The sequence below is a fragment of the Phlebotomus argentipes genome, unplaced genomic scaffold (assembly GCF_947086385.1).
Source record: "Phlebotomus argentipes unplaced genomic scaffold, Phlebotomus argentipes genome assembly contig_2, whole genome shotgun sequence".
Classification (NCBI taxonomy): domain Eukaryota; kingdom Metazoa; phylum Arthropoda; class Insecta; order Diptera; family Psychodidae; genus Phlebotomus; species Phlebotomus argentipes.
Window position 1 is genome coordinate 5478780 of NW_026776162.1, and position 14748 is coordinate 5493527.

At 40.9% G+C, this 14748-nt stretch overlaps 4 protein-coding genes across 5 annotated transcripts; 2 read left to right on the forward strand and 2 right to left on the reverse strand.

The window, feature by feature from the left end:
* The first annotated feature begins 5419 nt into the window (after positions 1–5419).
* LOC132264634 (uncharacterized) lies at positions 5420–9398 on the forward strand. Of its 2 annotated transcripts, none has more exons than XM_059764897.1 (5): positions 5420–5613; positions 8283–8318; positions 8393–8490; positions 8558–8845; positions 8904–9398. In XM_059764897.1, the coding sequence occupies exons 1-5, from the start codon at positions 5556–5558 to the stop codon at positions 8934–8936; spliced, it is 513 nt and encodes a 170-aa protein (XP_059620880.1). In that variant the 5' UTR covers positions 5420–5555; the 3' UTR covers positions 8937–9398. The 2 variants fall into 2 exon arrangements, with proteins under 2 accessions (XP_059620880.1, XP_059620881.1); XM_059764898.1 differs by having other exon boundaries at positions 8907–9398.
* Positions 9399–9504: 106 nt separating this feature from the next.
* Positions 9505–10968, forward strand: LOC132264632 (alpha-2-macroglobulin receptor-associated protein). Its single transcript, XM_059764894.1, has 3 exons — positions 9505–9807; positions 9882–10670; positions 10735–10968. Exons 1-3 carry the CDS (start codon positions 9610–9612, stop codon positions 10861–10863), a joined length of 1116 nt encoding a protein of 371 aa, XP_059620877.1. The 5' UTR covers positions 9505–9609; the 3' UTR covers positions 10864–10968.
* On the reverse strand, positions 10968–11861 carry LOC132264633 (NIF3-like protein 1). The gene has a single exon (XM_059764896.1). It carries the CDS (start codon positions 11859–11861, stop codon positions 10977–10979), a length of 885 nt encoding a protein of 294 aa, XP_059620879.1. The 3' UTR covers positions 10968–10976.
* Positions 11862–12111: 250 nt separating this feature from the next.
* LOC132264631 (putative neutral sphingomyelinase) lies at positions 12112–13516 on the reverse strand. The gene is made up of 3 exons (XM_059764893.1): positions 13404–13516; positions 12527–13341; positions 12112–12467 (listed from the first exon to the last, which is right to left on the reverse strand). Exons 1-3 carry the CDS (start codon positions 13439–13441, stop codon positions 12112–12114), a joined length of 1209 nt encoding a protein of 402 aa, XP_059620876.1. The 5' UTR covers positions 13442–13516.
* Between the last annotated feature and the right edge of the window lie 1232 nt (positions 13517–14748).

Here is a 14748-nt window from a genome sequence, read left to right on the forward strand (position 1 = left end):
CCGAGAAAAATACCTTCAATATGTACCGCTCAGTTTGCCCTGAAGATGTATTTGATATTCATGGAATGTCTTATGACTGATTGAATTAGGACTTTACTTGCAATCACCAAATAGTCATATGCTCGTGCACATCCTCATTCATCTCTCACTTCCTGTATTGAATTCACTACCAGATACTTAGTAAAGTCCCCACAGAAAGATTTATGTATTTAGCTAATGGAATGTGCAAACATATGATATTAAAGTTTCCAGGTGATTTTCGTGATCACTTGAATTTTACCTCCTTTTTACCTACGCGCAAAATGACTGCTGATTTTAATTGGTAACTCAATTTTCCTCTGGTGAGTTAACTGATGTAAGATACCGAGCTATTCTATGGCAAATGTATTCCTTCTACTGAATAAGACGTCACTTGACTATGCTTACATTTCATTACAAATTCATATTTTCGACAGTGTCTCGATAGAAATTAATTCAAATGAATACAATTAGATGTGTCGCATATAATTAAATATCGCGATAAGACATTTATTTCATATCAAACAGAAACCATTTGTATACATTTATTATTTCTTTCACGGGATAATTAAGAACAAGAAGTAAAAACGAATCTAATGATGCCATTCGATGGAAACAATTTGCTCAAAGTCATGGAATAATGAGAGTTTCCACTGAAAAGTTCACTATAAAGTGTTCTGTGTCTTAACCAAAAAAAACAATAGCCCTCGAATGCAATAAAGGAAATGCAAAATATATAATATATACGAAAACGAGAATAAAGCACGCGAGAAGCAAGTTAAAAGATTTCTCCCCACTCCACACAGTTAATTGGGAAATTGTTCGGAAACTATACTATGTGGCACAATTGCACGAGGAGGGTTGAAAAAATACTACAATAAGTGCCAGAAAATTGTAATAATTATCACTTCGATGACAATTTAATTGAGCAGATGAGTCAGATAGGGATATATTGAGGTAATAATTGAAAATCGGAAGACAGTTTTCTGGTGCAATTAAGGCATTTGCAACGGTGGACCAGCGCAGAACCGGAGAAAAGTGGAAAAGAGATAATACTGCAGACAGCATAAAGTTTGTCATACTCTCAGTTATTGTCTTGGCAATAAAGCGTGAAAGAGAGAGCACAGAAGAAAGCCGGAGCGAAAGCCAAGAGTGAATTTCCATTGACACATTGATAAAGTCATAATAGAAGACATGAGAAATTTATCTCACTATGGCGTATTTTGGCGTATTACATAAAGTGAATTACTTAAAATTCCACCCTCAGGCACATATTGGGCCACATGATGTTGCCGAAGAAGTTGAAAGGCTGCCACATTGCTTCTCACATTAAAATATGGGGAGGATTTTCATAAAACGACCGGAAAACGTACCCTCAAATCTCGATAAAGATGATAAACATCTTCCTTTCGCTGTAATCCGCGCTTTACTTCCTCAGCAGAAGACGTCCAACTTATTTCCCAAACTCCCTTACGTGCCCTCGTGAAGTAAAAACATTGATTGTAAGGTATAGGAAGGGCAATTCAGCCTCAGCCAAACAATGAGCTTTGCTCTTCACCATTTCAAAGCAGCCAATATATCAAGGCAAGAAGTATGATTGAATAATATTTGTTTTAGTTGCAACTAAAACTCACTCTCATTTATTAAATGTGGTTAAATGACACATATGAGAGAAATGATATGAATTTCTGTGTGCAATGCAATTTTATGGGAAATTTCTTCTTGTTCTTTTGAAACCTCTATCATAAGAGGTTAACACGTCATACGACAAGATTAATTCTAAGCAATCCTTCTGTATACTCTTTCACTGCACTGTGACTGTGAGCAATGCACATTAAATCTGACAGTCTGTTAAATTGCAAGAAGAGATGAAATGCTCGACTTATTAATCATGTCTCACCATCAATTTGGGATTTTGCAGAATTGAAATTGCAAAACTTTGCACGGGAGCGTGGAAAGAAGAAGAAGAGGGAATGGCAGTTGAGGAATTTGCGAAGTAAATGAGATAAATGGGTTGTTTTAGGATATCTGCAATAAACACACGCAATACAGAAATGAAAGGCATAAGATTACAGACACACCAATTCCATCATAGTGTTTGCCATAAAGAATATTCCGCAGTGCTTTCCATTGAATACTGTCCCATTACATCTTACCATACATCATTCCCCTCCCATTTTCCATGTAGTGACTCTATTTTTAATTTTCTCTTCCATGCTTTTATGGTATTTGCAGCGCAAAGAACCAACTATAAAGGTTAAATACATGTTCTTTATCAAAATGATAACGCGCTCTTGAGCGGCTTTTACAACTTTTCAAGATAATTTCCCTTCTTTTCTCCCTCTCTATCTCTTCACTATACACGCAAGACTATTTGAGGTATAAAAGTGGAAATGGAAGACGAGTGCACAAGGGAGAATTCCATACGTTATGTATATATGGCCAATGAAAATAAACACACATTTTAGAATTTATAGAGTGGATCCTATAAAATGATTCATGTAACTTTCCACTTTCGAGCAAGGTCACCATTTCTCCGCAACTGAGATTAAGGCTACATTGAACATCATTTTACGAGAATGGACATGAATTTCCTTTTTGCAAGCCAATAAAAGAGACCACACTTGAAGCGCTATTGCAAATGCATTTTACTATTGGCACACATTTCGCGCATAATCGAAAGTGCCAATGCGATGAGAAAGGAATTATGTGGAACGAGAAGTGAATATTCAAAAGCCTATTTTCCACTATCAATCATTCGCTGAAATTGATGAGAGAATAATCTCAGTGTGAAAGTTTTGCACTTGTGAAAATTTGACAATGAAAGCTCTCTATAATACACCCTCTTTCAGGTGCATTATATGCCTTGCACAATGGAAGCTTTTGTGTTTCCCAGCAAAAAAATATGCCGTTCTATTGGAACTGGCAATGATTTAACGATCAAGGAGCTTTTGAAATAGATATTTCGTTCAGAGTACTAAAAGCGCGCTTTTCCCAACAAAACGATTTGTGTCTTCGCTCAAAGTTGCTTATTTCATAATGTTAACGTAAAGCTCTCGCATCCTTCCTTTCACACATTCATAAAACGCCGAATGAAATAGGTTTTCTGTGTAGCATTTATTACAATAAATATGTATTTTGATGGTTGACGAGGGGAAATAATCACGTAAAATATTCGATTACATTGATAAAAGCAGCAAATAAATTCAATTATCCACATTCTGATACCAAATCAGTGTTGGAAGGAGATTAGTTGACTTGATAACGAAATGCATCATGATAAACTCTCATGAACGTACTTTATTCTAAATGATTTGCCAGAGAAGCGTCACAGTGCCAAATCATTTTCCCGAACTCGTTCTATAGGATGTTGCACAATAATGAGAAAGCTTAAATGTCATACTTTTTCAGGTTCCGAGGAAACTCAATCAATATATTGAAATCATTGAGCTTTTTACCACCACACCACAGATTCGGATGGCAAATGAAGGTCAGAAAATGCTTCTTTTTTCTTGACTTTCATTAAAATTCATCTGTTTCTTTGAATCCATTTGATAAGGAAAAGACTCATTACAATAATGTATATTGCATTCAAAGTGCAATCATCACTATACCTGAAAATATACAGATTCAGAGCCTTTTCATTCATAAATTTTACGCTGAAGCGTCTATGAGAGTCTTTGCAGAAGAGCGTATTCTTAGATCCCTTCTCACCATGTTCTTAATTCACAGTGTAAAAAGTGATTGTGACAAGAAAGGTGACGCGGGATATATTTAAAATTGCACAACAATTACAAGATATGCTCCATACATCTTCATTCTCTCTTGCTTTACATCTTGAGTACAATATGCTGGCACACTTACTCATTGTCCGGATAATGGAAGAACCACCGCCTCGTTGGTAGCATTTACCTCATATGAGGATTCATGTGCGATAAGATACACACCTGTGTGCAATGAGACGACAAATCCGAGGAAAAATGTCACAGAGTACCTCCATATAGATATCCTCCTCCTCTCGCTTCCCTCTCGCCATTATTCCCATTTACAATTTATCCCAATACGAGAGGAGATGAATGGAGTTATGAGAAGAAGTGTATTATGCCATTCAACAGTGTGATGAATAAAGTCAGCTTAATGCACTTCGCTCTGTTTCTTACAAATCATCACAGTTGCAGTGCAGGAATTAATGACAAATAATTTGCCAGTGTGATTTTTCCGCTCAAGACACAATTGTTTGGGCGTTGGAAAAACAATATCACTGGCGTTATCAATCATAGAGATTCATTTACATACGCCCAGAGTGCCCGAAATTCCCTCCACATATTCACATATATTATTTCTGCTAATTCTGCATATGTGTACATTATCAATTAGTCAGAAACATTTCACACCGAGACCACCCATTGTAATGCCAAGGTTTGTGCTTTCCATGACTTCCATGGGAAGGCTTTATACCCACCCACCCCTCCAATAAGGTGAGAGAGAATTTAACCAGAAAGTAAACTGAGTGTGATGCCCTACTCCACAACAATATAAATAATTTGAGGCGGCGCAACATAAAGCTAACAGTGACACAAGTCCTAATATCTGGCCCGGAGTTGTGCAATTATATGATTGCCTCAAAGAGAGTTGTGGAGAGATTTTCTCTGGCTGCTATTTCATTATACGTCACTAGCGTTGAAAGAGGAGTCTTCTTGCGGTCCTAGCATTCGCCACGGCCTACAACAATTCCTCTATTCACAGAATGCCACCCACGCAATTTTTCAGCGGTGATTAAAATTGTCTCAGATTGATTGGTGACGTTAACTGGGTGAGTAATCTGGTAAGAGGCGGAAGTTGACTCGCTGATTACCCTTTGGCACACCATTGAGATTTGAAAGGGACGTTAAATGGCTGTTATTTCACTCAAAGTGATCGTCATTAAGTGCCAGTGAATTAAATTAACACATTTCGTCAGCAATAAACGTGGGATTTTCGGCCAATCAAACATCGCTAAGGGAAGACACATTGGTGAATGTGGCGCGTACATTTACTCCGTGCAAATATTGTCACAGAGCCATCCTATTGGGTATAAAGATAACGCATAGAAAAATTAGCCCCATTCATAACTCTGTGGGTAGTGAATGCTTCTCAATCCATAGTGTGACGAGGTAAGTGTGTTGAAATATGATGGTATAATTGGGAATGATGCAAATGAACGGAGTCCTGTGGACTCTGCCCCGAATGGATAATCCTCAGTCAAAACTCTTGCGATACGCACACAAGCACGGGTGGTGAAATTCCACCTGTTTTCGGGATGAAACTGCGCTTGTCTCAAGCACACACCATTAGCCGTTGCTTAACCAAAGAGCGCCACACTATATAAAACCATTGATAACGACCCTCCGTAGTCAGTCTGCAATTTCACCTCACATTGAGTCAATTCGTCTGTTTAGGCCCTCCGACTGAAAATCATTTCTGGGTGCAGAAGAAGTTGCTGCAATTCAAAGTTTAGTCCTCTTTGCACTTGTGTTTAAAAAATCCTAAGTGAAGAAATGAAAGTAATTCTTGGACTGCTCATCCTCATTTCCCTGTACAAGGATTCCGTGGAAGGTGAGAAAATTAACTGGAATTGTAAGCATAAAGCAGTAAAAGAAAGTAATTGTAATGGTGAGCACCAAAATGGATCACCTGAAAGAGGATATATTTGAATTTGAGTGTAAAATCAAGAGGTTCACCATTAGAAAATTGCATAAAACACATTTACTACCCCTTAATGTGCCTAAAAAGGATGCATTTATACCAGTATAGTGATGGGAAATGTTTCGCTGAAGCATCACAATGTTTGATGGAAAGCTCATTTTATGGTTTCACGCTCAACTTTTAGGATTGAACCATGAAATCCACGCCCATCATTCAAAACGCAATTTGCCCGCAGCTAGTGTGATGAATAAATTATTATTCATACCTCATTACGATAATTTGCATCCTCATTCGATGAATTTTTGTTTCCCATCGGCTAATCTTCCTCCTCGATTTGGCTACACGAGGCGGATGGTATTTAATTGAAGAGCCTCAGGTGCATATTTCCTCTGCGTGAATATACCAGTAAAATCCCATACGGAGTTTTTATGGGCCTCGCCACCCACCCTCGAACGCATAGATCCCTCCTTGGGGACGGATAGAACGGCAAAAGCCACGAATATTGAAAAAGAATAACACCATCTTTCCCAGTAGGACAATTTTCATGTATGATTCGCGAATGAATTTTCAACGGAAGGAGAGAGACTAAGCATATTAAAATGTCCCGAAGCGAGCAAATTGACGCTCATGCAAATCCACTGACGAAGAGAAAATCCAGAGTTAAAATTTATAAGAAAAAGGCAAAGTTTCTCCAGCAGTCTTTGAAATGAGTTGTGGTTTAAATCAACTAACATTTCACCCTCAACTCTCATGCATTTTCCGATAAAAATTCATAAAGCACTTAAAGAATATTGAGTTCTCAGCTGTTGAAGTCTTTTCTTCGTGAGCAAAATTTCACATTATTACTGTCGCATGAAAATCATTTTATATGATCAACAGGCGAAATTGGCAGTGTTCAAAATTTCATATCATTAGCTTAATTATTACAATGTGTTATTATTCACACGATAATACTTGCTAGTGAGCTGTGATTTTTTTTTATTTATAAAAATATTTAATAATACTCGAGTTTTTCCAATCATTTTCAATTAAAAAATGTATTCAATTAAACATTTAACACATATTTTTGGAAAGTGAAATTGAACGAAGTATTCACAATTAAAATGCTTGTTAAAATTCAATTACTATCAAATATTCACTCTTTCCAACGGCAATATCTGTGAAAAGGGTTTAGACTATCAGATTTTATCAAGTCTTCATCCGAAGTCAGTGGCAGAGTCTTAAACCCACATTGTGTCTTTACCCGGATAAAAGTTCTATTGTACAAAACAATCAACCCTCAAAATATAACATTTTACCTTTCTTCACCTACGCACTTTTAATTTAATATTTCACATTCCATAGATTAAGACTGGGCGCTCGTCAAAGAAATATCACTTTACAGTAGGGAACAATTAAATTGGAATTGTTGACAAAAGTGTCAGGTGTACAATTTACACGCGCATTTCAATTAATGCTTTCTTCACATTCCATTTGCCTCCGTAAAATTCATTCTTCTCGCGAAGAACTGAGAATATGAGTTTCTTAATATGGTCATATTCCGCCGTGAATGCCATTTATTTTTCACGCTAAATTTCTCATATTTCAAGCGTCATGAACGTAAAAGAATCTCCTGATGATGCGGTGTAAATGTGAACATTTTCGTGAAATTCGTAAATGTGTTATTTTTGGGCAGGAAAAAAGCCGTCTGTGTGACATGGGCAAATCACCTGTTGGAACTATTTTTATGCTAAACCATCGCACCTTGTGAAAAGTGTCTCTGTAAAAGAGGTGGAGAAAGTGAAATTTGAGACACTTTTGCTGTCCGTTGATTAAACTTTACAGTGGAAATTTCATCCACACCTGATATGAATGGATGGCTTGTGAGTAATTCAATTCAATGCTGCATAATTAACATCACTATCACCGTGGCTAATGAAGTCTGATAACTCTTCACATCAGGGCAGGAGATAGAGATAATGGATGGTGTCTATTTGAGAATGATAAGCATTTTAAACATTTCTCCCCATCCACAGCAATCAACGATATGATAACACAAATAATGCCCTGTGGATATTGATGATTCCCCCATATATATATCCAATGTTAACATTTACATTCTTTCTCATGCGCCAAGAGGTGTCCAGTCAAGCATTATGCTCACGTAAATAATATGTTATTCCTTCTTCACGAGATAACATCGTGGGCCGTTCACGATGCTTTTCGAGCACTGAAGAGCTGCGAATATCACAATTTATGCATCTTGAGTGGAACATTTTCCATACAGAAAATTCCCTTTAGAATATTTGCACAAGTGAAAATCTCCACTGATAAAAATTCATCTATAGCATCTACACACACACAGGTGAACCAATCCATTCTTTGCGTTCAAGCATTGAGAATCCTTTTCAGCTCTAGTAATTCAGCTACAATACAAGCACTTTTGCAATCTTCGAGGGTTTCGCAAAATATTTGCTGGTAAATGATTAACACAACACTGCACGTGAAGCTTTGGCAACTTTTTTTCCCCACCCAGAACTTTGATGGATGGGCGTCCCATTGAAAAGTCGAGTAATTTTATCTCCTCTTCCTCTCCTTAGGTTCCTGCCTCAGTTATGGACACTCCTGCTGGGGAGGTGAGTGTTTGGTCAGACTATTGAGAAGCTCCCATTGTACTGAAAGTATTCTCTCTCTATGTGTTCTATTGAAGCTCACGGAAAGAGAAGCTCTTCCAGAGTCTTACCGCGGCCTCCGCCACACATCAATTTACCCACGCGTTGGGCGTTGCTGAAAATAATTCCGGACAAGGTGAGAGTGTCAAAAGAAAAGAGCTTTCTTGGCTTTCTTCGATACTGAAGGAGAAATTCTTCGACAGAACCTGTTAGAGATGAAGGCGAAGATGCAAGGAAACGCTTTGGAGAGCTTGAATGACTCAAGATTCTTCAGATCTCTGGGCACAGCGGATTCTCTGGACAAGACTGAAGAGAGCGAATCCTTCACACCCTCAGAAGACACCTTTGATGATCGCCAGAACTCGAATGCCAACTTGAAGAAGCTCTTCTTCAGCAGAGACTCGAGGGAGTCTGAAGATCTGCCCAGCAACGACATGGACAATGACATGGCCAACAATGTTCCTAAGACTTCGAAATTCTACAAATTCATGGTGAGCAAGAAATCAATCATTTAAAGAAAAATCACAAACAATTCACCCTGATTTTCAGCAGGATCCTGACTCTTCCAAAATGTACGCCTAAACGCGAGAATGTCCAAAAGTCAAGAAAAACGATAATCATCCTAATCCCTTCACCGCTGAGCCCATAACATGAATCGTATTCAAGGAGCAACGTTAATTATACCATAAGACGACTCTCTTTCTCTATGATCAACTCTCCATGTTGAAAGTCAGTCAGCAGCTGATGATGTATATGAATGTAAAAAAGTATTAGATTATCACGGAAATTATGAGAAAGTGTTTCACCTCCTGATAAGCGTGGCTGGTATTATCATCACGGTGAAACGCCACAAGTATTCTGTTAACAAAGAGTAGTCAAATCTACTTTAGATTGTTTATTGATAAAGTAATAGTTCTTCCTATGTATATTTAATAAAATAAGTAAGACACTACATTCTGTATAATTCTTTCACTGCACTTTATTTCTGCTGATTTTCTCTTATCATTTAATCTCATGTATAATAAATCCTTACGATTGCAGCAAACCGATTTGATTTTCAAACTTACACAAATATACGCAGCCTAATTTTATACGAGAACTTCGCCGAAAGCTCTTCGTGAAATCTCGGCTGACCTTCGCAATCAGCCGTGATGTTTTGTTGGAATCTTCTGCAGTCTGTGACTAGATGAGTTCCCATTTCAGGCTCATTAGTGCGATTTGTGCAGTTTAGTGTTGAGTAAGCTCTCTTGCAGACATGTCCAAAGTCCACGTAATCCTCCTGCTGTGCCTGGCACTTACGTGCCCATCGCTGGGCGACAAGAAGGCGAAGAAGCCGGAAAACAAGTACTCCAAGGAGCTGAATCTGCCGGAGAGTGAGACTTACGACATGAGGCAGATCCAGCGCCCCTTCCGGATGGCCAAGCTGAATTTGGTGTGGACAAAGGCACAGCACGTAAGCCGGGAACAATGGGGATTTGCCTGATTTCGCCCATGGGGCCTAACGGTTTGTTTTCTTTCACACCACAGAGATTAACAGAACCCAAACTGATAAGCCTGTACACCGAGCTGAAGATCCAAGATAAAGAGGAGCTGGCCTGGAAGCAACTGAGTGGACAGAATAAGGACAAGGATGGTCTGAAGGAGGCGGACTTGCGGAAGAAATTGATCGGGATCATGAGCACTTATGGTTTGCTGGAGCACTTCGATGACACGCAGAATCCGGAGAAGTTCAAGGATTACACGGCCTACCACGGCACGGTGGATGCGTACAAGAACAAGAGTCTGTTCAAGGACAAGAAGCTCAACAAGCTGTGGGAGAAAGCTGAAGTGGCGGGCTTCACGCCAGCTGAGCTCACGGCACTGAAGGAGGAGTTCATGCACCATCAGGAGAAGGTGGATCTGTACTATGATCTCCTGGACGACGTGACGAAGAACCAGGGCAAGAAGGACTTCCACATCAACGCCGTGAACGAGGAGGAGATCAAGAAGTTCAACGAGGTTGGCACTGTTGAGGATCTAGCGGACAGTCGAGCCCAGAAGCACGATGAGTACTACCACGCGGCCAATGAGTTGCGGGATAAGCATCGGGATCTGCGCGACAGCATCGACAGGCTGGAGAGAATCACCGCCAAGGGGCCCAACAGCCAGGACTTCGTGGAGCCCAAGGTGCAGGGCCTCTGGCGAGTGGCGGTCAACAGTGACTTCTCGCCGGACGAGCTGGCCTCGCTCAAGGTGGAACTTCTGCACTTGGAAGCGCGCTTTATGAAGCTGCGCCACATGAATGCCGAGCACGCAATCTCCCTGGAGAAGTACAAAGTCAGTAGATTTGTCCAGCTCTGAAAGAATCCTCCCTAATAATCCCTCTTCTTTGTCATTTCAGTCGAACAAGCATCTGAACAAGCACGAGAAGATCTCCATGATGGAGGACAATATCAAGAAGCAATCGCGCAAGGTGGAGAAGCTGCATGAGGATTTGGAGAAGAGGATCTTCAAGCACTCCGAACTGTGAACATCCGGAATCTCTGTTGTGGTGCCAAAAAAAAAAACAACTGATCGTTTAGGAAGCATTTTATATGTGATTTTCTCTCGCGAATAAATGTATTTTTACCCTGAATGCTTCGCTTACAATGTGTCCAGCGTGAGGGGATCACGATCAGTCACAGAGACAGTCACAGTCACTTCTGGGAGGCTCTTTTCCAGGTGCTTCTTGAATGTCGGCAGGAAGTTTCTCTCGGAATTGCTGTGATTCGTAAGGATGACGCTTGAACCAGAGTGATTCGCGTCCAGCACGAAGTGGTGCGACATTTCCCCGGTGATGAAGAGTTCAGCTTTCAGGCCCTTCAGCACGCTCCATCCAGAACCCGCGCAGAGAGCCACAGACTTCACCTTGTGCGCCAGAGGATGCACCAGAGCCACAGGCACGTGCTGATCGGGAGTGGAGATGTGGCGCTTGAGGCCAGAGATGATGTCAGCCAGCGTGAGTCCACTTTGTCCGGCACATTGATAAATCCTTCCAGCGCCACAATCAGGAACATCTTGATTGGGCACAATTGGCTGGCCTTTGCCGTACTCCTTCTCGAGAAATTCTCCCAGCCAGTCATTGACGCCCCCTCGAACACTGTCCCACGCCGTGTGGGGCGAATACACGGCGATTCCCTGCTCCAGACACTTGGCCACAATCCGCTGCTTCCACGAAGACTGCGTGATGCGCTTGAGGGACTCAAAGATCGGCGGATGATAAGAGATTATGAGATCTACTTTCCCATTCACAGCCTCCCTAAGCACTTCTTCAGTCAGGTCGTTCGTCATGAGGATGCCTGAGATGGATTTTGGCGTTGCCGGCTCGATCAACAGTCCCACGTTGTCCCACGACTCTGCCAGGCTCTCCGGCGCGAATTCTCGCAGCTTCTCGAGAACTTGAGGAAGAGTTGGAAGATTCTGAGAACTCATCTTTCTCACTTGATGTGCAACAATCCACTTTTGACCGCTTCTCAGGATCCTCAGCATGCCAGCTTTCCAGAAAAACTTTCCAACAAGACCAGCTGATAAACAGTCCAGTTCGCAGTGGAACGGATTTTAGACGAACTTTCCATTACAAAACTGGCGCTTTTTCCCGGATCCTCGAGATCCGGTTGATTTAATGCATTTTATCCTGATTACAACAGCCTGTCTGAGCATAAAATTTCCCCAGGAGATCCTCTGATCCCGCTGGAAAGCAGATACAAAAATAAAATAAACATACTGAGCAGAGAAATGCTTATGTTGCCGCCTCAACGTGATTCGGGATGTTGCGAAGAACAATCTCCATCTCTAGCTTCCCAGACAAGATCCCATGGCGCTCCATCACATTCCACAGAGTGCCCATGAAGAGGAGGAAGGCCGTGAGAAGGCCCAGAAGGATCTTCGAGAGGAGATACACCGTCTGGAAGCCATAAGGAGCCTCGAAATCGGCGAACATGATGAGCGTGATGATTATGGCAAACGACATCCACAGGTAGAATTTCCGGTGAGAATCCAGCTGCTTCAGACTGTCGTCGCAGATCTGGATGCTCTCTGTGAGATCCGTCAGGTGGCTAGAAGGCTTTCCCGCCTCGGATGCTGGCATTTCAGCGTCTGTGAAAGACAACAAAGTGCAATCCTTGCATTCTTAATTATATTCGAAGCGTTCTCACCATCGCCATTTATGTATTCCAGCGACGAATCCCTGGACATCTTTGGTGGCACAATGTCCAGCTTCACATGGACAGCCTCGTGGTCGGAGAAGCACTGCTCTGGCATGAGCACTTTGTACTCCTGGCGAGTCAAGCGACCGCCGGCGCCCACTCTGAACAGGACGTAGTCAATCCTCTTCCCATCCGGAGCACTCAGGCGGTTCTCCTCGCAAGTGTAGGGATTCCTGGCGCACTCGTTCGTACCGTGCGGCTCTGACTTCTGGTACGAGTCTTGCAGGTGTGACGTGGACAGGAGGATGCGATAGGCCAGATCTCCGGGCTCTGTGTTCAGGTCTCCGGCGAGGATCTGCACCACGGCGTCGTTGCGTGTCTGCTGGATGAACTGAGCCGTGTCGAAGGCCTGAATCACGCGATGCGCCATGTAGTCGTCGCTCTTCCGGTTGTACTCTGCGTGCAGGTGAGCATTGTACAGATTGACAGTGTGGCCGTGGACGGAAATCTTGCACAATCCCACGCCCTTTCCGCCAAACCAGTCGCCGTGCTGGATCCGATGCACGTATCCATTCACTGACCAGGCGTGGAAGAAGGCCGCGGTGATGGGATACTTGGACAGGACGCACAATCCCGAGCCCACGACGCCACTGTAGAAGTAGTGACTGTAGGGCAGAACGGCCTCCGTGTGGGACTTGAGCGACTGGAAGTCTGTCTCTGACCACACTTCCTGCATCGACACTACATCGTACTTCCCACTGGCCAGCTCCTCCGCGATTCTCTGGATTCGCACCTCGCGATCCTTCGACACAAACGGAATGCCCCTGAAAAGGAAGTGAATTGCTCACTGAATGGCCAGAATTGGAGTGAGAATGGCGATGCTAACCAGATATTGATGGTGAGGACACTCAGAGTCAAATCCATGTTTGTTTACACTTCCTCAAAACCACTGATGGCTTTCAGGTTATTTTTCTCTTTCTCTCTTTGTCTTCCATGCAAACAAAGACGGAGAAAAATCTCACAAGTTGCACGGATGTTTCTTGTTGACACTCATCACACGTGACATGAAGCACAGATGAAACATGAAATCTTCAATTCTTCGTCGTCGTAACAAAGTTGTTTTAAAATAACACATCCAAGTAATACAAATTGGCTTAACACGTGTGAATTAGAATTGCAAATAACTGGTGAATTAATTACCAGTGAAACACAGGAATGTTGAACTTTAAATATGTAAAAGATGGGGTGTTTTAGAGTTTTAAACAATACCACAAAGTGTATAAGAGAAGAAAAATGAGAAATTCATTAAAACAACTTCTAGAGGTTGTGTTAAAACTACACATTCAGGCGTAACCAAATAATTAAACACAAATTGAACCAGAATAGCAAATAGCACAAGTTAGTGGTAAAATTTTTAACACAATCGCCATTTTGAGCCTGTACTTTAACACATTTTTAACATTCCTCGTTTAAATGGGAATTGATTCATGAGATATTAAGAGTCCTTACCATTTTTATACTTACTTGCATTTGATGTCCATAAATTCTCTCAAGGAAACACAGCACAAAATCACACATCAAAACAATGACTCTCTGCCAAACGTCTCACGGACGCCGAAGGATCATTTCTTGGATCATTTGCTATTCTCTCGCTTTGTGCAGTGCAGTAAAGTTGTATATATATTTCGTCTTCAATTACAGGCGAACGAAAATGTATTTTTCAATTATTATTTCATACAATTACTCTTTTAATATATACTATCCATTACTTCCAATAATAATTATATATTTTATTATATAGAATAATATAATATAGTTATATAATTCAATATTAATTGATAATATGAATTCAGAAATCATCAATAATAGATTTTTTCATCTTTTTTTCTCATTTTAGCATTGTTTTTTTCTTACTTCATCCTTTTTTTCATCTGTGTGTTTGTGTGTTTTTAATGTAATTCTTCTTATGAAAATCTTTTCTGTTCTCCTCCATCGTCAAAAATTTCCATAAACTCCATTTCATCTCTTCCGTTCGCATCGTGAAAAAAACACCAAAAACAATTGGCATTCATCGAGTCACAATAATCCAAACACTTCCATCCATTTGTGTTCACCATTTTTCCATCCTCTCAATTTCTACGCTTTCTCACTCTTTCAATTCTAAACTTTATAAATCCATGTTTTGCATTTATATAGCTTTTTTTCCATTGCTGTGAATAGTGAAAGATCAA

Bases quoted from the DNA above. Each gene is read 5' to 3' on its own strand.
- LOC132264634 (XM_059764897.1), top strand. From the start codon at position 5,556: ATGAAAGTAATTCTTGGACTGCTCATCCTCATTTCCCTGTACAAGGAT. The intron at 5,614-8,282 runs GTGAGAAAATTA...TCCTCTCCTTAG, and splicing joins GTACAAGGATTCCGTGGAAG to GTTCCTGCCTCAGTTATGGA. The intron at 8,319-8,392 runs GTGAGTGTTTGG...GTTCTATTGAAG, and splicing joins TGGACACTCCTGCTGGGGAG to CTCACGGAAAGAGAAGCTCT.
- LOC132264632 (XM_059764894.1), top strand. From the start codon at position 9,610: ATGTCCAAAGTCCACGTAATCCTCCTGCTGTGCCTGGCACTTACGTGC. The intron at 9,808-9,881 runs GTAAGCCGGGAA...TTCACACCACAG, and splicing joins TGTGGACAAAGGCACAGCAC to AGATTAACAGAACCCAAACT. The intron at 10,671-10,734 runs GTCAGTAGATTT...TTGTCATTTCAG, and splicing joins TCTCCCTGGAGAAGTACAAA to TCGAACAAGCATCTGAACAA.
- LOC132264633 (XM_059764896.1), bottom strand. From the start codon at position 11,861: ATGCTGAGGATCCTGAGAAGCGGTCAAAAGTGGATTGTTGCACATCAA.
- LOC132264631 (XM_059764893.1), bottom strand. From the start codon at position 13,441: ATGGATTTGACTCTGAGTGTCCTCACCATCAATATCTG. The intron at 13,342-13,403 runs GTTAGCATCGCC...CTTCCTTTTCAG, and splicing joins GTCCTCACCATCAATATCTG to GGGCATTCCGTTTGTGTCGA. The intron at 12,468-12,526 runs GTGAGAACGCTT...TGTCTTTCACAG, and splicing joins GGAATACATAAATGGCGATG to ACGCTGAAATGCCAGCATCC.